Source organism: Stomoxys calcitrans, chromosome 5 (assembly GCF_963082655.1).
Source record: "Stomoxys calcitrans chromosome 5, idStoCalc2.1, whole genome shotgun sequence".
NCBI classification, from domain to species: domain Eukaryota; kingdom Metazoa; phylum Arthropoda; class Insecta; order Diptera; family Muscidae; genus Stomoxys; species Stomoxys calcitrans.
In genome coordinates this window covers 124,793,135-124,818,422 of record NC_081556.1, presented here as the reverse complement: position 1 = coordinate 124,818,422, position 25,288 = coordinate 124,793,135, and the positions used below count along the sequence as shown (strand labels likewise).

The window sequence follows — 25,288 nt, the reverse complement described above, 5'->3', positions numbered from 1 at the left end:
ATCGGATATAGCTGCCATATAAACCAATCTCTCGAGTTAAGGTCCGATTTCGTTGAAATTTGACACAGGGACTTATGTCAGGCTTTTCGACATCCGTGTCCTATATGGTTCAGATCGGTCTGATTGATTTTTAGGCTCTAGTAGCAATAATTTTAGTCCGATCTTTACAACATTTTGTACAAGACATTCTATTTAATGTTCCAACATGTGTGCACAATATTATCGAAATCGATGCAGATTTACATATTTTTTTTAATTTCGTTTCACCCATACAAATCAGCCCGCCCTAACGTATATACTTTGTTTTCGCCATGCTACAAACGGAATGACGAAATTATGCTTAATTTTAAAAAAATTTCTACAGAAATATCATTTTTACATTTCTTTTTATAAAAATAAAATTAAAAAAAACTCTGCCTTATAGCCGGACAATATTTTGAAAAAAATTTTACTTTAATATTATCTAAAATGATGAAAACATGTTATATGTTACATGTTCAAGTTTTTAAAATATAAGCCGTCTGCATTCTTACAGAATTGAGGATATTTCTCAATGCCTTTTCATGTTGAGCAATGAAAACCCGAAGGAATCCATTAACTCTACACAAATTGAATACAGAACAGTTTTGAGGTTTATTCTAGGAGCATTTTCTTCAAACGTCATTCTTGTAATTCAAATGAGTCTGCTGTTTTACCCCTGAGATACAGAAACCAGAAAGAAGTTAATTTTTTTCTGCCTGCTAAAATTTCGCCACTACCGCGATTTGAACCTGAGACCTCAGAAATTGCCAAACGATAGAAAACAAACGCACACAACTCTCTAGACATTTCGGCCATCGTGGTGATCAAACATGTTGCAACTAAAACCGTGTTCAAACTGATTACCAACATGATGAGTATAAACAAATCAAAAGAAAAAAACAATAACAAAACACAAGTGTTAAAGATCACAGAATGAGCAGAGAGGTTTCATGGCTATCTTTAGAACACTCAAAAACTTGGCGCGCAAAGTTAAAAATAACTCATGGGTTCCATACATGGTGAAATATGAGATTTTAAGCAAATAAGAGGAGTTTTGAAATTTATTCTAAAAAGCCTTTTTAATCATTCTATGACCTTCAAATTATGGTTATATGAGAGATTGAGACCATTTTCCTGAGTACATGAATACTTTACACAACAACTCACTTGCTGGATGAAGGCTCGCCAAACTAGCGGCCTGTGATGCCGCCACGGCCATTGTGTTCTGATGATGATGTCCAGCTGCTGCTGCAGCAGCAGCCGCTGCCATGGAATAACGATCATTGGCCGAACCACCACCGGTAGGATTGGGTAGCAAGCCCAAGCCAGCTGCGGCAGCAGCATTAAATTGTGCGTTAAATAACGGATTTGTGGCAGCTGCGGCAGCGGAAGCAGGATCGCGGCCCCAATATGCTAAAATGAAAGTAAGAAAAAATAATTGTTAATACAAAAAAATTTTGTAAAAATATTTTATAACTTTTTTTTAATAAAATTCTCATTCCAAGTTTTATGATCAAATACGTAGTCTATACTCTTAGAAAGTTTGGTGAACATTTTTTCAGTGTTTTAATTTCAATATTATTAAATGTTTAAACAATTTTCTGTAGAAATTAATTTTTTATAATTTTTTAGACATCAAATTTTTATTAATTTTTAGAAAAATTTTTGAGGTTTTTTTAAAGTAATATTTAAAAAAATTTGTATGCCCTCCACCATAGGATGGGGGGTATACTAATTTCGTCATTTCGTTTGTAACACCTCGAAATATGCGTCTAAGACCCCATGAAGTATATATATTCTTGATCGTCATGACATTTTATGTCGATTTAGCTATTTCCGTCCGTCTATCGAAAACACGCTAACTTTCGTAAATGGGCCAAATTGGTCCATGTCTTGAGCTTCTAAAGGGCGCAATTCTTATCCGATTATCCTGAAATTTTGCACCTGGTGTTTTGGTATCACTTCCAACAACTTTCCTAGTACAGTCTTAATGGGTTGATAACATGATATAGCTCCCATAAAAATCGACCTTGGGTCTTGATTACTTTAGAGGGAGCAATTCTTATCCGATTTGTCTGAAATTTAGCACGAAGTGTTTTGGTATGACTTCCAACAACTGCGCCAAGTATGGTCTAAATCAGTCCATATTATCTAATAAAGCCGCCATATAAATTGATCTCCCGACTAGACTTCTTGGGCTTCTAGACGGCGCAATTCTTATCCAATATGGTTGAAATTTTGTCATATGTCGTTTTGGAATGACTTCCAACAAGTGTTTCAAGTATGGTCTAAATCGGTTGATAACCTGATATAGCTGCCATATAAACTGATCTTGGGTCTTGATTTTTTGAACCTCTAGAAGGCGCAATTCTTATCCGATTTTTCCGCAATTTTGCATGAAGTGTTTTATTTTGACTTCCAACAACTGTGTCAAGTATGGTGTAAATCAGTCCATATCCTGATATAGCCGCCATATAAACCGATCTCCCGATTAGACTTCTTTTGCTTCTATAGGGCGTAATTCTTATCCAATATGGCTCATATGTATTTGAAAAAGTCATTCAAAGAATTTGACAAATGCGATACCTGGTGGAGGGAATTTAAGATTCGGCTCGGCCGAACTTAGAACGTTTTTAATTGTTTAAAATAAATTTTCATTAAAAATTTTAAGATCAAATACAGTCAAAACCGGAAGTTTCCAGTCGAGCGATAATGGTATAGGTGCAAGAGAATTTTTACGTCAACGTACTTGTTATGTACGTATGTGGAACTTATGTTGAAGAGCAATGCTCAGCAGAATTCCTTAAAGTAAGAGATAATCATACGCGATATATTAAAAATATTATTTTTTTTTTAGTAACAAAATTTTTATCACATTTGTTAGAAAAAATTTTGAAATATTTTTTAAAAAAAAAGTTTTAACAACATACATTATTTTTAAGAAAAAGTATAAAGAAAACAATTCTCAAGAAATAAAAAGGAAAACTGTCAAAAAAATTAATTCATAGAATTTTTTTAAATAAAAAATTAGGGTGTAGCTAGGCCCGGTGTGCTTTACGGCCGCTTTAAACATTTTCCATATTTTAAAATAATTTATTTTCGTATTTACCACTTAAATAACTTTTTTTTAGAACCCCATTTTATGCCGATCGACCTACATGCCCGTTTGGTTTTGGTTTTAGGGGTAAAGCGGCTCCCTGAGACTAGATCCAAAATTTTCGAAAATTTGTATATTAATTTTATATTCTACTTTCAAAAACCTTTCATTTGTGTCCCATATCCCGTTCGGTGTACATGTCCATTTGTGGCAAAATTTTTGGGGTGGGCCGACCACCCTGGGAATATACATCAAATTTTTATATAAATTTCGTATTCTACATTCAAATACCTTTCATTTGATTCCCATATTGCCGCTTTCGTCTACATATCCGTTTGGGGGTGGGACCACCACCCTGCACTAAGGGCTACATTTTTGTATCAAGTTCGTACTCTGCTCTTAAATACCTTTCATTCGATACCAATATTGTCCCAATTAATAAACATGTCCGTTTGGGTGGTTTTTGGGGTGCGGCGTTTTGGTCTATGTTTGGATAGCGATTCCTCGATTTATATTTTTGGGCTCATAACCGCAGCGAAATTTCGCATAGTGAGCTGTATAAAGCTCTTTGACATCGCTTAGGGGCCGCCCCACACCCAAAGCCCACCATATGGATTTAAAGACCAGTCATGAGAATGTGGAGCATAGTTGAAAAATTTTTGAGAGCAGAAACGAATCTGTACTCTGCACCCCCCACCGTTTGGTAATTGCGTCCTCTGTATGCTCAAGAAGTTAAATCGGTTGATCGATTTATATGGGAGCTATATCAGGTTATAGACCGATTTCGACCATACTTAGCACAGCTTTTGGAAGTCATAGCAAAACACTACATGCAAAATTTCGGCCAAATCAGATAAAAATTATGTTCTCTAGAAGCTCATAAAGTCAAGATCCAGGATCGCTTTATATGGCAGCTATGGCCCATTTAAAATTCAAACCGACCTTCACTTATAGAAAGAATTGGAAGCGGCACGAAATTTAGCGTGGCTTCGACAAACGGACATGGCTAAATCGACTCAGAATGTCAAGACGATCAAGAACATTACTGGATCTCAGATCAATATTTCGATGTCTTATAAACGGAATAACGAAATTAGTAAAGCCTCATCCTATGGTGGAGGGTATAAAAATATTGTAAACATATTTTTGTACAATATTTACGTAATCAAAATTTTATTTCCACAAAATTTTTTTGAGATGTTTTAATAAAAATTTTGGGGGAAATTTAATTGTTTTCAAAACTTTTGCTAACATTATGTTTCAACGGAAAATTTCGTTGAAATGTTATTTTCATTCAAGGCCTTGTCAAACAAAAAGTTTTTTGTAGCTAGTCATTTAAGAAAATTTTAAGTTTAATTTTTGTACTTCTTTCCCAAAATTTTCACAACTTACCAAATAATGAGGCCGCATCTAATAAAGCTGCTTGATCATGCGCGCCGGCAGCACCTGCACCAGAGTTGGCTGAACCTTTGCCACCTCCGCCACCGCCTTTACCACCGCCGCCACCACCTCCGCCACCATCGTTTTGTTGTCCACCCTCACCCGCATTTTTATCCATGTTTTTCATGAATGTATGGGGGTCGAAGGGCCTATTGTTGCGTTTAATTTTGTGGCTGTTATTTTAACTGGAATCTTAAAGAAATTAATTAAGCGTCGCTGTTGCGCTGCTCCTTGTGTTTTTGTTTTTGTGGGATTCGACGAGAGGCAAATAATTTGCTCATTAATTTGAGATTCTTCATTTCATCATGCTTCTTGGCTCGTCATTGTGTTTGGCAAATTAATTCCAACTCTGAAAGAAGAAATAAAAAAGGAATGAAATTAATAAGAATTTAAAACAACATTTCAATAATAAACTAGTTCACTTTTGGTATAGCCTCTAAAGAAATTCCATTGAAGCAACATTTCCCCTACACAAACGTGTTGGGCTTTATAAAAAAAAAACAAAAGACCAAGTAAATCCACTCAAACTCCAACAAACATGTTGCAGAGCAATGGGTGGTTGGTTGACCATTTTCGATAGACTCTCTTTTTCCACTCTCTCTCTCTCTCTCTCGATGTTAATTACACTCAGCAAAAGAGCACAGTTAATAAAATTCAAAGGAAATTCGAAACAAAGAATAAGAAGACAAAAACAAATGACAGCAAATGTCAAAGAAAATAAAACAACGAAGGAAATCTAGTGGAAATGTCAAAACAAAATAGCAAACAAAACAAATGACTAAAAAACAAAATAAAACAAAAAGCATATAACAAGTATAGAAGATAATGAAAAGCAAAGAGTAGAATTAAAAAACTACACACTCGCTGCTGCCGTCGCAGTCTCTGTCGCCGCTGCTTTTTGCTGTACTCTCTGTACACGAGCAATGTGGTGCACATTTTATTTGAGAAAAAAAAGAGTGCTGCCGAGAGTATTGTCTGCCGATTATGGCTTTGGTTCGGTCGATGGGGGTCGTCTATTCGGTGGCCGTCTTCGTCGGTCGGTACACAACAAATGAGAAAATTGGTCAATTAATTTTGCCTAAAGGTTTATTTATGACTTTACGTTGTTGTTTCTGGCATTCACAGCCCCTTTTATTGCTGCTGCTGTTGTTGTTGGTGTTCAGCTTTGTCTGTATTGTGCATGTGTGTGCTTTTATTGTTTTGTGGGAATAAATTATGACGGTTATATGGAAATATTGTAATTGTAATTAAGAAATGACAACTAATGGTTAATTTTAATGCAATGATTCATATAGTTTTATTTAGTGAAAGTGTTAAAATAAACCTAGAAAAAATAGATTTACCTACTAAGGAATAATATGGGAATGGTTTTTATTTTGGTTTAAAGTAGAGTGACTTTCGAAGTTTGGAAAAAAAAATAAATTACTTAGCTAAATATCAATTCAACTCATAACTCAGTTTTTTTTCGACAAAGAGGAATTTCGAACACATTAAATGGGATTGTCTACCTATAAAACGTTGACAAAAGCGGCAAATGACCTATGAAACATATGCAAATGTGAATTTCGGCTTAGATGCCTCAGATATGAGCATAGGTTTGATCACATAAGATCTTAGGAGATGATGCAGAAAATCCAGGTTCTTAGGAATTTTTACCACTTTCGACATATTTACAATAATGATATTTTGTGTAGCAAGAGATTTTCTCCCAGAAAATAGCACAAATAAAAAATCTTTTTAAAATGTAAAAAATTTAAGGTTTTTTTAAAGATTAGTGTAGAAATATCAGTAACACGCCCAAAAATAACAAAGCAGCAGGAGACGATAGGTTGCTCGCTTAGCTATTGAGTTGCCCAAAAAGTAATTGCGGATTTTTTAAAAGAAAGTAAATGCATTTTTAATAAAACATAGAATGAACTTTAATCAAATATACTTTTTTTACACTTTTTTTCTAAAGCAAGCTAAAAGTAACAGCTGATAACTGACAGAAGAAAGAATGCAATTACAGAGTCACAAGCTGTGAAAAAATTTGTCAACGCCGACTATATGAAAAATCCGCAATTACTTTTTGGGCAACCCAATTTTTAGAAGCGGAAGCCACAAGCGAATATGTTACACGCATTAGCTTGTTTATACAATCTGGCTAGAAGATCGCAAAACCAACGATTGCAATCTCAGTATACTATGTCAAAACGACTTTATTTCGCTTGCAAAATATTATCGAGCAAATAGTATGATGTCTAAAGTCAATTAGAAAAAATTGTCACATCTTCCCAGGGAGGAAATGATATTGTCATGATGAGCAATGATGAGGTTTGTACCTACCCCACGGGAAATGGGACAGGTCCCAAACCTGTCACGGGATAGATCCTATTGTTATAGGGACCCGGTCCAGTTCTCGCCCCCGTACATGGAAAATACCTATCACTTTTATAAGGGTTTGTCGCTCGAGGTGACGAATTGTCACCATTCTAACACCGTAGGATAGGTCCTGGGAAAGTTCGAAAAGGATGAGTATACTTTGCAAGTATTTTTAAGGGAGATAATTAGTTAGCAAATTGAATTAACGGAAAAGCAATTTTTAACAAAAATTAAGCGACTTTTTAAAAAATAATTGAGAATCATAAGTTGCGATAATTGAAACTTTTCAATCCCTGCAGGATATGTCCTGTGACAGGTAACTAATTCTCCAGTTTAGCAACGGTATATTTGTGGCAATTGACTACACATTTCCCGTGGGGTAGGATTATTTTATTTTGGAAACAAATTGTCTTGCGGCTTGCAGGAGAATGTGGGTGACATTCGGTTACAACAGAGATGGTCTGTCGGAAACTCCGACGTTTGTATATGACATACATTTTCGTCAAATACGCCATAAACCTAGCCAAAAAGAGTAGTCTTTGACAGAATTGAAAAATAATTAGGAAATCGTACAGTTATCTAAAATTTTGTGAATTTATGAATGTGGCAACACTGGTGCGTAGGTTAGCACGTGCTTCTATAACAGAAAACGTCTGACTTCCAATCCTGGCGAGAACATCAAAAAAAGGTTGTTTTTACTCCCTTACTAATACATACTAGTGGCATTTGTGAATTTCTTAACGCGGTCACACTGCTCCGGAAGGCAGAGCGCTGATTATAAACAAATTTAAAATAAAAAACATTTTTATAAAATTTAAAATTTTGAAAAATCAAAAACTAATGAACTAACTGCCTGTTTCACTAACTTTTTGAGTAATCAAGTGAGTTGAGTCACTCAATTCAACATCTGTTTTTCCTTTATGAAATCAGCTGGTTTTGACATAAGGGACCGTTCGCCCTTGTCACTCATTTTCAGTGACAAAAAGTTAGTGAAACAGGCAGTAAAAATCATCCTCAGACCAAACCCAAATGAAAATATTATTCGGTTCAACACCTGACAATTAGCAGTTTTGACAGGTACGCAACATTTACACCTCACGTAAAACCTTTCCAACCCACCAATGAGCTGTCCCCGTTTAAGCCTGGTACTGACTTCGACTTTTCCCACGAACAACTGTTAAAACTCACTATAAAAAAATGGTGAAGATAATGCGAACGCATTCCATACAAGTGGTACTGAGTTCTATGAGCAAAATAGTAGCGACATGTCGCTGCATCAAGATAAATTTCGCACAATTTTAATTGCAAAAGTATTTAAATGCTTAGGAAATGGGCCGAATCAACTCTGCTTCAGTACTGTTGTCTTTATTGTGTGTCGTTGTTTAAATTTTTTTGTGTTTTGCCAAAGAAAAGAGCCCTTTGGATTTCGCAATAATTTGATAGGCATTTTCTCTGTGAATGAAGTCGGTACTAGGCTTTAAGGCCGTAGTCGCATAGCAAAAATACAACTCTGCACACAAATCCCACAAAACAACGCGGAAAAGTTAAAACATTTTAATTTTTGACGCTTTGGCCTTAAATACAAAACAGATTGAGCGCGCTGTGCTTTGTTTTTAGCGTTGCGTTAAAAAATGAAACTCTGGAAACAAATATCGCAAAAGCGAAGCTCAAAAGTTAAAGAATTTTCAACATTAGCAAAGTCGAATCATTAGCAAAGAAAATCTCTTCATTCCGACATTTTATAAAAGAAAAGACGAGTTCCCGCTAGATGCCGTTGCGAATGTTGATTCCCCCTTTTGTACTGAAGGCCTGGACAATTGAGAGTGCATGAGCGAGTGATAGGTTAATGGCAAGAATTTCTGGATCAGGATTGGATCAAAATCCTGAAGTCCTCGTTGGCTGAAATAAAGTCCGCATTAAGCCGTGTTCAACATCGCCAGAGCCAACCAACATCGACAGAGCCAACCAAGGGGAGGATAAGAAGCATAAAACAGCCTTCAACTACTCACAATTAATGCACCACCTCGAGGTAAGATTACAAGATGTATCTTAGCCAGCAGGAAATTAAACCTAACACAGATTTCTTGGGATTTGGAGAGGCAAAGAAAGTCACAACTTGTACTGGCCTCCATGTACCTACAGTACGTAAATAGCAATCTTCCGACAGATACTCTCCCGGCGTTGGACAGTTGGTCCAAAACAAAGGGGGAAGCCTTAACACCGCATTCTGTGGGGAGCACGTAAACAAACTAAAGAAGTGGATTCATTTTTGACTACAGTCGAAACCGGATAACTAAAACGCTAAGAATACATCAATTTAACACCGGTTTCTTGGGATTTAGAGAGGCCAAGAAAGTCAGAACTTGCACTGGCCTCCAGGTATCTACAGTACGTTAAGGACAACCTTCTGACAGACACGCCACGCGACTTGGACAATTGGTCCAAAAAAAGGCGGAAAATTAAACCCGCATTCTGTGGGGAGCACGTAAACAAACTAAAGTGGATTAATTTTTGATTACAGTCGGAACCGGATAAGTGAAACGCTAAGAATACACTAATTTGGTTTCACTTATCCGTAATTTTCAATTAAGCGTATTTCGGATAAGGGAAATTAGTTTCCAGGTTAGCGATATAAGCATAAGTGGAGGCCACCGTAGCGCAGAGGTTAGCATATCCGCCTATGACGCTGAACGCCTGGGTTAGAATCCTGGCGAGACCATCAGAAAACAAAAATGTCAGCAGTGGTTTTCCCCTCCTAATGCTGGCAACATTTGTGAGATACTATGCCATGTAAATGAGTAGAATCCGATTCAAGTTTAAACTCAATGATTAGGTCCCTCTTTTTTACAACTGAATCCGAAAGGCGTACCGCGGGGCAACACCTCTTTGAGAAGAAGTTTTACATGACTTAAAACCTTACTAATGTCACCAGCATTCGAAGAAAATAACCACCGATTTTCTAATGTCGTCACCAGAATTCGAAGCCAGGGGTTCAACGCCAGAGGCGGACATGCTAACCCCTGCTTATATTATTACTCCGCTGACTAATTTGTGAGTTGGGGGAAGTACATGTTCATCTTTTGTGGCAATTAGGCTGTTAAGAACAATGGTCGGTTCGAAATCGCGATATCTATAACCTGCCTAATCCATTGCCGAAATATAACGTTTTTTAAAATCGTGGCCGCAGACCGCCAACTAGTAATGGTGGCCAACGGAACAGAAAGCCCTCACGAAGGAGACAAAGCCTTTCTGAAAATGTGTACAGATCGAATTCCGCCACAGGAGACCAACCAGTCATGGTGGATATTGAAACTGAGGGTACTCACCATCAAGAGTAGGAGGCGTTTTAATAGGGCGAAAAGACGATGGAGGTCTGACGCGAACACCTTGGAACCCTGAGCAGCTTAAAGAAGGAGACGATAAAAAGGAGTTTCTGGGTGTAGAAATCGAAGGCAGTAGTTATGCATTTAGCTTTTGACAGATGCTCTCTAAAAATCTTAGCAATTCTCCATCCATGAGAAGGGAGGGTAGAGTTTTGACGAAGCTTTTAAAAAATTTTCAAGCAAAGGAGGTTTGTCTATAGGTAATCAATAAGGATAACATAATGATGGCGATCTTCACACTTTCTGGTCCGACCCGACGGCATCATTCCGTTACGAAGTCATGGTGCTACTCTAAGGCATATTTCTGTCGATGACCAGTGAAATCATGGTAAGGACAGGTAGGTAACTGCCTAGATGGGCTGGATGAGAGGTAGGTTAGGTTTAAGTGGCAGTCTGACATCAGACTTAGACGTTTACGTCAATTGTGATACCACAGGAACAAAAAAAGGAAGATGGCTTCTAGTACCTACCGTTGAACCATCCAGATCGCTTTAAAAAGCCCAATAACTTGCGAATGTTCATATCCGGTAAATCAGACAAGTTCTCAATGAAATGAGAACCTAAAGCGAAACTCCTTCTGACTGCTTTTGCGGGACACACACACAGTCTCTTCTTCTTCGATGTCCTCACAGCATCTGCAAAAGTCGTTGCTGGCAACCTTTAGTCTGTCAGCATGTTTTCCGATTAGACAGTGACGAACAATGACTGAGACGTCAGTTCTAGCCAATGTCACCAAAGCGGTAGACCTCTTCAAGTCTAGATTAAGACCACATTCGCAATACGGATTCAGTTCATACACTGAAAATCTCTTAAGCTCTAACTGAACATATCAGTAATACAAAACGAAGACGATATAGGTTAAGTTAGGTTGAAAAGAGGGTGCAGATAATAATCCGCCCCATGCCACTATGGACATACACCTAAGCCAGTAATTGGCTTGTTGTGCGCTCTAAAAACTATAAACTAACCTCTAAAAAGAAAATTTAAAGTTAGAAACTTCGAAAGCATCTTCAATTTAAGCCAGGTACTGTGTTCACGTATCGCGAAATTTTTTCGCGATACTTTCTTTATATTATAGATTTTAAAGCAAAAACCTTTATGATTTCATTCAACTGGACATTACCTATTGAAACATTTAAGTAAAGGGTGATTTTTTAGCTATTATCTTTTTGGCAACACTGGTTAAACAGCTCACGCACGTTTCGTTTTTGTTTCACTGTCAAACGTCTTCAGTTTGGTCTACAATTTAACCATGAATCGTCTTACAAACGAACAACGCTTGCAAATTATTCCATTTTATTATCATAAAATGAGTGTTCTGTAAAGAAAGTTCATCGCGCGCTTCTTCCATACCATCGACAAAGCTCATTTTTGTCTCAATGGGTATGTAAATAAGCAGAATAGCGAATTTTGGAATGAAGATCAGCCAGAACCATTGCAAGAGCTATCAATGCATACATGAAAAGTCACAATTTGGTGCGGTTTATGGGCTGGTCGCATTATTGGACCGTATTTCTTCAAAGATTATGCGAATCGAAACCTAACTGTGAATGGTGAGCGCTATCGAGAGATGATAACCAACATTTTTGCATTGCATGTGGTTTCAACAAGACGGTGCCACATGCCACACAACACGCGCAACAATGGACTTATTGAGAGGCGAGTTTGGTGAACATTCTATTTCACTTTCGGGACCACTTTGCCCGCCTATATCGTGGAAATTGTGGGGCTTTGTTAAAACTCATGTCTGTACTGACAAGCCCGCTTGAATAGACGCATTGAAAGACTACATTGAAGCATTTATTCGTGAGATACCAACCGAAATATTGGAAAGAGTATGCCAAAATTAGACTAAGCTTATGAACCACGGTCAACATGAAATAATTTTCAAACATTAAATTATATGGACCATACTATCGATTCAAGTAAAGATTTCATGCATTTTTCTGAATTTTATGTGTTTTTCTTTTGAAAAACGTTCCTAAAATCACCCTTTATTTGTATTATGTTATCATTGAGATTTTATGGAACAGGGGCAAGTATATTACATATCAATGAGTGTTGTCCGATTCAAGTTTAAGCTCAAAGTCCGAACGGGGTGCCACAGTGCAACACGTCTTTGGGGAGAAGTTTTTACATGACACAGTCATCACAAACGTTGTCAGTATTAGGATGGGATAACCACCCCTGAAATTTTTTTTGATATTATCCGCAGGATTCGAACTCAGGCTTTCACTGTTATAGACAGACATGCTAACCTCTGCGCTGCGGTGCGATGTGTGTAGTATTTCAAAAAAACTTATCGCAAAGAACATGTGTTTTCAACAATGAAAAACGAACATACAGCCGGCCTTTAAGTAAAAATGGCTTTATAAGCACTTAGCATGTTATACAACTAAATGTGTGCCACTGTAAGATACTTTGATAAATTTGTTGTGGTCAAAAATATGTTAATTTTGAATACCATATTGTTCATTGCTCATTCCATAATCAGAACTTAAAGTTTTGGGGTTTAATGTTATGATAATTGAAGATTGTTCTTAAACACTTCACTTTATTTGGTCCTCACATCAGTTTCGAAAAAACTTAACACCAAATTTTTTTAAATTATAACACACAAAAAAAAACACAGTTCACTGCTGCTATTATTTGCCATAAATCTCTTTTAAATATTTATTTTGTTTTTATTATTTTTATTGCCATGATTTCACATTTAGCAGTTCACTGTTCACAATTCACTGGAGTTCAATTCATCTTAACCTTCAAATTATTTTGAGTAGCATTACTTGAGAGATTACTGTTGTGATGTTCTTTTTTTCTCCAACATTTTTTTTTTCTTGTAGTTCATTCATTAGGTCGGACATTGAACCCACGCACCCGAAACACGAATGAATCCCACCAAAGTAATCCATACCGAACCACACATAACCAAGCAGCCATCATAGCAGTGCTGCAACAAAAGTATTCACCAACGCCATCTCTTTTCTGGCGAATTGATTTTTTGTTTTCATTCAACTTGTTTTTTGCTTTTGCTTTTGTTAATTTGCTACGCATTTAATTAAACAAATGTCGAGATATTAATATTATTAATAGTATACAATTTGTGTGTTTTTGTTTGTTTCTTTCTTTTTTTGTGACGCTTTTGTTAATATCTTTATGCTTTTACGTTGTTTATAGTCGACGTTCGGTTGTAGTTTTCATTCATTTATTTTTTTTTTGTGGTTTACGTTAGTTGTAGTTTGCGATTGAGTTTGTGTGTGTGTGTGCTGTTTGCCATTACTTTTAGTTTTTTCGCTTTATTACGAGAGAGAGTGGCTCTCTCCTTTTTGTTTCTTTTATGTTGAATTTATCTCAGAGAACTATCTTTGCTCTCTCGAATTGTTTACTCTCTGGCTCTGTCTAAAACAAAAATGTCATACTCAAGTGCAGTGTTGCACATGCCTTGTTATCTGACAAAGACAAGTTCGCCGCAATCATAGTAACAATTAACAATGCAGCTGTTCATGATACCGGATAAACCCATGTTAAAACGGGAGGTCTAACATGTGTGCAATGGTAAATCCTAAAATTCAATAATCTGTCACCATTTCATAGGGAAGCGAACAAAAGTCGATTTTGTATAATGGTAGATACTTCAGACACAGGTATATGAAGTATTCTTTGTAAAAATTTGGCTACTGATTAAGGCTTAGAGGATACAATTTTTCATGTATTTCTTTTCAGGTAATAAATGAACCTTTGTTAATTGTAAATATTTTTCATTAGGCAAGGAAGTACATTTTTGCGCCCATCATATAATATAAATGAAAATACAATACTAATGTTGCACAGGGTATTATAACTTTGTCCATTTGTTTGTAACCCTAAGATTGAGATGACGTAAAAACTTTGTTCATTATAGCTATGGGCTTAGAATCACTTTTTGATTTGAATGTTCATGCATGTTTGTGAGCCCCATTTGTGGGTTGATTGACATGTGTACAATTTTGTAACACATGTTACTTTTTTAGTCCAGGGGAGAACGCTATTGATTTTGGAAAGAAATCAGTTTAGATTTGGATTTGAATGAACCTCCTATTTAAAAATCTATATATTTTCTCTGATATGTGCTTTTTGTGTTGAAGTAGCCACAATTTTGTTAAATTTTTTTTACAAAATTTAGCGCCAAATATTTTATTCAGTGTATAAATTTCACATTTTATGCAATAGTCACAATTTATTTCCGACTCTTTCCATATTTTCCAATAGATTTTCTATTCAATATCCCAAAAAAGTATCAAATCAAAATATGATCAGATTTAGTCGACTTGCTTTATAGCCGACCTTCTTCGATTTTTGCCTTTCCCATTTTGTTTTAACAACAAGTTTGTAGGTGATAAGCGGACATGTTACTGAGACGTCAGTAATACAATACAATACAAAGCAATCACTTAAAATTGTACACATATAACCTTGAAGCCCACCGTGTGTAACGGTGGGCTTTAAGGTGGTAACGCTGAACGCCTGGCGGGAACATCAGGAAAAATGTTCAGCTCGGTGGTTATTCCCTCCTAATACAGGCGATATTTTTGAGGTTATGTTAGGTTAGGTTGAAAATGATATTAATCTGCCACATTCCACTATGGGCATACACTTAAAGCTTCTATTAGAGACATGCCATATGAGCAGACTTATCTTATGTACATACGTCATATACGAATAGAGCGGACTCTATACAGCGCCTAATATAATCGGCGTGTATTCTTATATGTGTATTCTCTCTCATGTGCCCATATGTGTATTCGATGAAATAAAAGCCCGATTTAACCGAAATATCCATTTGCCATATTAAATTTTTCGTAGATATCGCACGATTCACTTTCAGAGTTGCTATTTTTGAAATGACATGAACTTTCTGATCGTGTAATGACAGCTTAAGCCAGTATTAGGCTTGTTGTGCGCTCTAAATACTAAAAAGTAACATCGAAAATTTTTTAGCCAAGATTCTGTGCAACTAACAAAATACCTAACTGTTCGCCATTACACGTCCCTTAGTTGGTTCGGGTTTGGTTTTGTGTCTCCACTTAAGTGCCGGTGTCTGTTAGCCACGAAAGCCGTGCAATGGCAAATGCTCGTCCCATCAACATCCCCGCATATCCCACACAGGCTATCACTTGCACACCTATTCCGTATAAGTGCGCTCGTAGTCCTATGACTTTGTGGTACCGAAAGCCATACTAATCTCCTTCATAATGCCTTTCAGTAAAAGCTTTGTTCTCTCACGAGCCGGATCTACCCATAGGATTTTCATCGTTCTATCGACCGTTTCTTAACTTGGACTGTTTCACCCCGGACGGCTTCGAATTCACAAAGTTTGCTGATTACAGACCTGTGGGCTTCATGGGCAAATAGTCTGCTCTTTTATACGCCTTTGCTTTGCTACGACCCGGCATCCAAACAACGCGAACCTTGCCATCCTCAGGGAAGGCGTTTATCACCTTCTTACACTCCAAGACAGTTCGTCACCTTACGGTCCTTGTTGTTACAGCTCTGATGACCAGTTTACTGTACGTAAATATATTCACACTCGACGTCCTCGCGTTAACTTCAACACGAATTCCGTGATCGCCCGAATTTCCGCCTACAGGGTAATGGAAAACAGATTTCAATCCCCGGGTCCTCGATGTAGACCCTCCAGGCCCAATTTGTCCTTTTGCTTTGGTCTATTCGTATAGCAAGAACTACCACATGGCAATCAACCCAAGACTGTGCCGCTGACAGCAGTGTCTCGCACTCGACCTAAAGTTTCGTCTCAGGCATGGGTTCGGAAACCTTTTCCATTCCTTTCAGTTTTCCAACGTCACCTCAATTATACCGCCATGGTATGACCTGCTCCTATCCACTATCCATTCTCCCATCACCTTAAGTCTCATAGCCGCAGTGGCTGCCTCACACTTTACCTGTATGTCAATGGGTCCGATATCTAAAATAGTCTGGTGGTTGTGGTCCTCATAGCCTGGCCTATGCCAAGGCGGAACCTGTTGTATTTTCCTTACGTTGCACTTTTTCTCCATCACAGTCCACCAAACTAATGAGACGTAAGTAAGTCTAATCACTCTCCCGTTGAAGTAGTAGACTATCCCCAGTTACAGGCCTCATTTCAAGCCTACGACCCATGTAGCTACATAGCTGATACGGATCCCTACCTCTCAGAAGTATGGTAATATAGGCAACAGACGGGTTTAAGTACTTTCTGTTATGATCTGTTATTCATAGTGCTCACCCATAGAACCACTATAGGTCATAGGAGTGGCCATAAAATGTCTCCTTGTGGCCTACCCTGTGACACTTCCTCCCTTATCTTTAAGTGATGGGACTCACAATTTATCCACATTTTTCCTTAGAGTATGGTTCCGCCAATGTGCACATATTGGCATCGATGGACTCTTTTATTTTATGCACAACCTCGTCCAGGGTGATCTCCATCGACCTTCCCTTGACATACTTGTCTTTGAGCTATGCATTGGATGTCCTACTCTTTACCATCGTATCCACAATATATTCCATGATTTTTAAGAGAAAGGACGTAGGGCTGCTCACATATCTTTTATATTAAAATTCCAATCCCGGCACGGGATAACTGTAAGAACAAAATAGGCTGGAACAATGAGGTTCGATCTGTGTGGTGTTCAGTGCTGTCACGAGAAGCTAAGCTGCGAACTACCGGGCGCGTCCACAGATTGCGGATAGTGGAATGCTCCACACGAAGTAGCTGCAACGGCAGTCGCGGACAATCAGCGGTATCGAGCGAATAGTCTCAGCGAGAGGCCGGGTTGCACCGGCACCGAAATAAATACTGAGTGCCTATATTGCTCGATATGACAAGGCGAGTTATTGGCGCTTTTATATAACCAATGGCCACCTTCTTCCCGTGGCGATCGGCCACCGGAACGAGTTTGTTCACACAGGAGCTTGACGAGAATCGCCACCTCCACATGAAAATGTTGCTACAACAACATTAAAATTCCAAAAAGTGTTTTTTTACCCTCCACATTAGTTTGATGATTAAAATGTACGTTTTACTGACTGTGTTTGTTTATGGGCCAAATCGGTCCATGCTCCATATTAACCTCAAATTGTATATGATTTGGCTGAAATTTTGCACAGTTACTTCCACGCTATTCAAACCTGTGTGATTCCCATTGAATATAAACAAGTTTTTAGTTTATTGCTATAAATATATATCGGCCAAGGAAATTGCCAAATGCGATCCATAATGCAGGGTATGTAAGATTCGGCCCTGTTTGACATAATGCGCTACAACTAGTTTTTATCTTTTTCTGTTAGGTTTATTAAAAATGTCAGTTTTTATTATTGTAGACACTCTATTTTTAAGCTTTAATTAAAAAAAATTATAAAACGTGAAACAGATTTGTTGCACTTTTTTTTTAATACATACATACGTCCTTCCCTCTTTGTTTACGTTCATTAAAAAACATAAAACGTGTTTTTGTTTAATTCTTTTTCCTCGTTTTACTCAACAAGACAACAGCTGATTCTCTTTAAATGCATAAAATAGTGTTGCCACGCTACTAAATTTGTGTGCATAATAAGAAAGCAAAATAAAAAAAAGAGTCCGTATACTATTGAGGAAATCCACTTTTGGGCAATAGGTTTTGAGCAAATCACCTACTAAAATGTATATCGTAAATTTATTACTTATTTACAAATACATATAATTAAATATATCAAATCGCCAAATCCTACGACATTTTTAAAAGTTAGCAACACTCCTACTAAAAACCATATTTGCGAACGAAAACAGAGCGAAAGGAGAGTTAAGAGAGAAAACGGAGAGACTGCATATTTCCTTATGTTTTGTTTGACGAATTGCACATGAAAACAAAATATTGAAAAAAACAAAATAAAAATAAAACAAACAATTGTTTTCTTACTTTTATTTAGTTTTTCTCGTTTGTTTTGCTGTTATCTTTACTACTATTTGTTTCTATTTAATATGCCTTTATTTAGATAAAATATAAACCACGCAATAGGCATTTAGGTGTTTTTTTTTTCATTCGCCCATCACTCAAGCACCGCACACACACACATACACTCACGCCAAATATTCTCAGAGATAATCAAGCAAAGGAAGCGAACGCGACTACGAAGTGTGGTGTATATGTCATTTGTATCTCAGCCAGCGCATGCATACACCTTTCAGATACGACAACGACGAGAAGCACCAACAACAACAACAACGACAACCACAATGAAAACATGGAAGTCTTTAACAATAATAAATTTAAAAAAAATGAATATACAAAACAAACCAAGTAAAGCGCAAACGGAACAAGCAACGATGATGACGGCGACGACAATGAGTATAACGCCGCCACCGCCGCTATAAAGTTGAATCTATGTATGTACGTACGTATGTACGTACTTGTGTACATGCCAAAGGAAAAAAGTAGCCATAAGTAAGTAATATAATGGAAAAAAAGAGGTGGTGTATCTGGTGAGATGATGATGGTTTTTCGGCTTGCGCTTCTTCTTATTCTACTTATGCCATTCGGCGGCGGTCGCGTTACCACACACCATCCATCCATCCATACACACATTCAAATAAACACACATCTGGCTGTGTGAATACAATAAAATTCGTTGGTGTTTTTCTTTTGTTCTTGGTGTTGTTGTTGTTGTTGTGTATTTCTTGGGTGCTGCTTGTTCTTGATTTCTTGCGAGTATTGTTACAATTCAATGCACTATACACAGCACTCGAGAGTCGTCACTCACTACTAAAACGACGCAAACACACACGCACGCACATTTAAACAGCCCAATACATACACGAGACGATAGCAATGGTTCGAGTTGGCTGGCTGACTGACTGGCTGGCAAAAACCACCAGGGGAAAGAAAATTGTGAAAATTTCTTTTATGTTTGATTAGTATTTGTGGTGGGTTGGTAATTTCCAAAGTTTTGCGAACGTCGTTTATTTGCGCGATTCATTTAAATGATGTGAATAATCGCAATTGATTTGAATTAACTTGGCTATTGGTTGGCGTTTTTTTTGGTTTTTGGTGTTTGATACTCATTTTCGTTTTATTGCTGTTTCTCTATCTCTTCTCTTTCGAATAAAGACAATTTAATTGGTTAGACAGACGTTTTTCTTGGAATTTCTTATGTACATACTACACTTCTTCTCATGGCACTCACACACTCACTCATTGCTCAGTCATTCATCATCAATCACTTTTTTCTTCTTTCTTCAAGCGAGATACAGTATTCAGATCACCTTTTATGATACTTTTATGAAAAATTTGGTTTGTTTTAAAATTTTCATAGAGAAGAATTTTACAGCATATTTGTGTTTGAACATAATTCTGGGTGAAGGGGGCAATTGGTTATTATAACTAAAACGGAATATTGGTTTGCTTTTTTTTTGAAGTTTAAAAACTTTTACGATTTTTTCTGCTTTAATGAAATGTTGGTGTTTTTTTTATCACATTTTGGGGTTTTCCCAATTATTTCTGGTATTTCCACAATATTTCCGGAGTACTTTGTCACTTGTTTCGGGAAATTCACTAAACTTTTCTTTGATTCGTCGTTTATATATTAATAAATATTATTAGTGTACAATTTTATTAGTGGTTTAAGTATCCCGGGGGTAGAAATTTGACTTTGTGGATGTCATAGGAAAATTTGTTTCGATTTAACTTCACCAATAAAACATTAAAAATAGTTAAATTTGTTTATTTTTCTTGGCAGAATAAATTTAAATTGTTTTCTCTTTGCAATTGCAAAAAAAAAATTATAACACTGAATTTTTTTTTTCATTCATTCATCAAAAATTGTTGGCCATTTTCTTTGGCAATTTTTTCATTGGGGGTTTTTTTTTTTTGCTTTTTACACACCTTTTCTTTGTGAAGATGAAGACAACGACGACTACGATATGTTTAAGATTTGGGGTTGTCCCCCTCCTCCTCGCTTTTACGCACTTTTTTTGCTATTTTGTTTCATAGCAATTTTTATTCAAACAATTTTTAATTCACTTCACTTTCTTGTCTGGAAAAAACAGCACTTTTTTCTTTAAATCGATTCGATTTTTTTCTTGGCTTTTCTTCTTCGTTTCCTTTGTGGTATGTGTGTAGTTTTAAGGGGAACTAAAATAAAATGGCAGGCAAACCACCAACCAGCAGGAATAAAAATTGATGATGATTTCCGTCCGAGAATATTTGAAACGCGCGTCGCATATGTGTTTACTTTAGTACACCAGCAAAGTATCTGACGGATACTCAAACTACTCCAATACTACCGCTGCTGCTGCTGCTGTTGTTGCTGTTGCGACCGACGAATGTGTTTTAGCTGTTGTTGTACTCATCGTAGTCGCAGTCGTCAACGTTGTTTTTGTTGCTTTTACTGTGTTTTGTCTCTTGTTTGGTGGTGCTCTGAGAATGAGCACGCCAACCAAGAAAGCAGCCCATACAAGACAACAGTGTTGCCATATGTATCAAATTTATTAACGTTGTAAAAGCATTTCCTAAAATGGATAAAATGCATATGAAACAAGTCATTTGGATATTTTGAAATAAAATAAATAACAATTGTGTTCAAAATCATAGCACAGAGTAGCTGACAGGAAGTTTTAAGGTCACATTGGTATATATGAGAGCTAAATGATATTTGTTTGATTGGCAGCTAATTCTATTATTTATAAGCTACCAGCAAGCATTTGCTTCTAAGTTTATTTAAACAGAAAGTTATTCGTGATGGTGTTCAAGCGTTATAGTCAGGAATGCCAACTTAGTGCTTTAAGCACTAGATTTAGTGCTTTTTAGGTCACCAAAAACCCAAAAAGTTTAGTGTCGAACGAAAAAAATTCACTAAGTGGACGCTATTTTCATTTCTATTCAGCTCTTTTTATCCTTTTTGTAAATTTGAAGTTTTTGCTGTCATTTTTCACAGGGAGAATTATACTAGCCTTTTCTAATCTAACACAAATTTTCCCACAAACATTCCATAAAGGAAAAAGGAATTTAAATGAGTGTGATCCGATTAAAGTTTAATGTTCAGCACTGTTCTGTTCAATGTTCAGCACTGTTCTGACTGGTCAACAAGCTGGACGTTCAAAGGGAAAACATTCGATGGCGACGCCCCAATTTTTCGCGTTGAATCATACTTTCTTTGCTATCTTCTTGGATTTTTGACATATCCCAAGAATGCTAAGCCCCGATTTTCTTTAAAACTATTCACCTATTTGCAAAATTTAAAAAAAAAATCTGTTTAGTATTTTTTTTTACTCTTTTTTACACAAATTTTAATCTTTTTTACCCTTTTTACAATTTTTGTTACGCTTTTTGCTAGTAAATTGTTGACATCACTGGTAATAGTGTGATTGTGTTCTATTTGGCTGGAAAGTCACAACACATTTCAAGTGATGGTATTGGCAGCAGCGACTACCGATGATTGCTATACAAACGTTTTCATTGTCAAAGTAAATGCGACTTATCATGGGGCTGATGATGCGACTTTTGTTGAGCTGCGGGCAACAAAAGTTTATGTCGTAGACCATGGACGTACCAACAAGGCTCGGCACCGTTACTTAAAGCACATGTAACCCAAGATTAAAAAAAATTATGGTCGCAGTTCATTTCGTCCACGTAGGCGCCAATCCGATGTACTTTTCTATTTTGCTAATTTTAGAGTGCAAGTTAAGGTATAAAAAGGACAATTGTCTGCTCCTTTGTAAATGCCGCAATATACGTTATTGGGTACCAAACGCTTCCGAGCAAAGGAGAAAATAAGAGAGGAGAGAAACTTATATTCCGTGTGAGCGAATCGAAATTATAAGGATTTCTTGGTTAAGATTAGGTTAAATGGTATGGAACTAGTTCACTTGCTAGCTGCTTCACTTCGATACCTTAAGTTCATTATGCGCCCTAGAAGAAGATGAGATGAGAAAAATAAGACAGAGAAAAAACCATAGCACGGTACAAAACAACACAATGCACAAAACCAAAAAGTAGTGAACCAGCCGACCCGTGGGAAAACTCAGCAGAAGGAGCATGTTCAAGCGAGTCAATTCAGGCCTCCACAGAACTCTAGAATGAGAAGAGGTCGTAAGCGCCTGGAGAGAATCCAGATACGGACAGTGGTGTCACCCATTATCGTCAGTCTTCCCCTCGATATTGCGGGGCGGTGACATATTAGATGGTCGACAGCATTTAAATGTATCTCGTCATCACATACCCTGCAGAATTCTGTCTCTCCATGGATACACCGCGACAAAAAGGACCTGAAAGACTAAGGGCCTGCAGGGAATCCAGACACGGTTAGTTTTGTTCACACATTATCCTGAGTCTTCCCCTCGAAATTACGGAGCAGTGACACACTAGATGCTCGACAGTGTCCAACTGTACCGTCATCATATGCCCTGCAGTAATCTGTGTCTCCCTGCATACAGACCGACAAAATCGTCCTGAAATTGCAATCACCAGTCAGAAAGTAGTCCTAAGTCATGCTTCCGAGGTGCCAGGAAGTCCAAAGTCATGCCCAAAGAATAAACAATATTCTGTTCTGCGAAATACACGGACCCAGGGCCTTCGCCATCCTGCAAACCACAACATGAGCCCAAACGTGCAGAAGGAGTAGTCATTGCAGAACGAATCCTCCCAATCGAAAAGCTCGTACAATGGAGGGTCACTAATCTGCGCTAATCAGGATCCATTCCTGGCCAATACGCCATTCACTTCGTTCCCGCCAACACTTAATGTCTCGCGGCATAGCAGAGCCTGCCAGCCTTTGTCATGAACGGAACAGAAGCTCTTTGCATTTTCTAAACAGCCTCGACCACACATGACCCGAGGCCAAACTTTCAGCGTTGGGATAGTCAAATCGTAAGGCCTCTCCCTCATCGACATCGTGTTCGGGATCGCGAAGACCTTCACATTAAAGCCAAGATACCGGTTAAGAAAATGATTCCCTGAATCTGAGAAATTCAATAGACTTTTGGGCCGTTGCTCCCATCCAATACAGACCTAGCCGGGTGTAGAAAAGCCCCTGGAAGGGCTCTTTCGAAGATCCCTTCTCGAGGAAAACGACTTCCCAACCGTCAACAAGGAAGGACTTTCCCAGCAGAACAGTAGAAGGCCTAAAGTTTGAAGAGCATCAGGTACATGGCTTGCTTAGCTTTAAAAGTACCTTAGTTCCCACACACCCCACAACTGTAAGGCTTGGGTTAGGTTAGGTAAGAGTGGCTGTCCTTTACAGACACAATTAGACAATTTTATGTCCATTGTAATACCACAGTAGCGACAGACCAAGACCACGACCTCCGACTTTGACGCTAAATGCCTGGGTTCGAATCCTGGCGAGAACATCAGAAACAAATTTTCAGTGGTGGTTATATCCCTAATGTGGACGACATTTATGAGGTACTTTGCCTTGTAAAAACTTCTCCCTCAAAGAGGAGTCGCTCTGTAGCACGACTTGCGGACTCGGCTATAAATAGGAGGCCGCTTATCATTGAGCTTAAACTTCGAATCGGAATCGGACAGCACTCATTGGTATGTGAGAAGCTTGCCCCTGTCCCTTATGGAATGTTCATGGGTACACTAATCGGGGCATTTTGTTCATAGCAACTCGAAATATCGATATTTGTCTCTATTTCTTCTTAAACACCATGGGACGATCTTCGACGCTTGGCGATGTAAGATATGTACTTCACTGCCAAGTACCTTTTATTTGAGTTCCATACCGTCCTTAACTATCCACATGTTCGTTCAAAGTTATGTGGGAGGAGTTGGTCCCCCAATGCTGGAACCCATACTTATACTCTACTCTCGAATAGCTTGCATATGAAGCCCATTTAATCGGGATAGGCTTGCCAGGTCATCAAAGCAATAAGTCGTGAAACTTGGGATGAAAAAAATCGTATCCAAAATCCAATATCAAGTTAAAAAAACTGCCGCTACAGTAGTGTGCTTTGAGCAAGGAGACATACGGACGCACAGATAGTCAGCCACACGCATTAGCAACCGGATCTAACTTCATATAAACAAAGATTGCACAAAAGAAGGTTCCTCGTAGCGTTAACTTAGTCTTATAATGCATCATATTCATACTTCCGATTCATTCAACATTTGTCTAGACACTGAAATTCGAGATTTTTTCATATTTTTCCCGAAAATTTGGGTGTGAGGACAGCCGGGATAATACTGATCAATCACGACCAACTGTCAAGCAAACCCACACCCTTAGTCCCAAATTTGGAAGTCAGCTTCGTACCAGGGATGATACTTTGGTACTTTTTGATACTTTTTTTACAGTAACGGCACTTGCCAGTCACATTAACAAGTAAAAACGGCACTTGCCAGGAACCTTAACAAGTATACCTACGACCAGTGATGCCAACAATTTGCCAGTAAAAAGCGTAACAAAAATTTTAACAAGTAAAAGCGAGCTTAGTTCGGATGGGCCGAATCTTGGGAACCCACCACCATGGATTCTGTTAAAAATTTATACAAAATAAATTTAGTTGTAGCGCATTATTTTGTTCTACATACCAAACTTCTGTCAAACCAGCAAAAATTACCGTATTTGGCACAGGTGTTGGAAGTCGTTACAGAACACCGCATGCAAAATTTTAGCCAATTCGGAAAAAATTTGCGGCTTGTAAGGACTCAAGAAGTCAAACCGTTAGATCGGTTTATATGGGAGCTATGTCAGGTTATAGACCGATTTGGACCGTACTCGACACAGTTGTTGAACGTCATAACAAAACACTATATGTTTAATTTCAACCAAATCGGACAAAAATTGAGTCTTGTAAGGGCTCAACAAATCAAATCGGAGATCGGTTTATATGGGAGCAATATCAGTTTATAGACCGATTCGGACCGTATAGTTGTTAGAAGTCATAACAGAACACTACATGCAAAATATCAGCCAAATCGAACAAAAATTGCGGCTTCCAGGAACTCAAGAAGTCAAGTCGGGGGATCGG

General features: G+C 37.7%; 1 protein-coding gene across 7 annotated transcripts in view; it reads right to left on the bottom strand.

Annotated features, from left to right (window-relative positions):
- Positions 1–20,539, bottom strand: part of LOC106091376 (bromodomain adjacent to zinc finger domain protein 2B) — a 51,315-nt gene extending 30,776 nt beyond the window's left edge. For 4 of the 7 annotated variants that reach the window (XM_013257902.2, XM_059368820.1, XM_059368822.1 and 1 more), the window contains exons 1-3: positions 20,199–20,535; positions 4,511–4,907; positions 1,189–1,434 (exon numbers count right to left, since the gene is read on the bottom strand). In XM_013257902.2, coding sequence (XP_013113356.2) covers positions 1,189–1,434; positions 4,511–4,685 — 421 coding nt within the window. In that variant the 5' untranslated portion in view covers positions 4,686–4,907; positions 20,199–20,535. Of the gene's footprint in view, positions 1–1,188; positions 1,435–4,510; positions 4,908–20,198 lie in introns of all 7 variants that reach the window. The other 3 variants (XM_059368824.1, XM_059368825.1, XM_059368823.1) reach the window with 3 other exon arrangements.
- Positions 20,540–25,288: the final 4,749 nt, after the last annotated feature.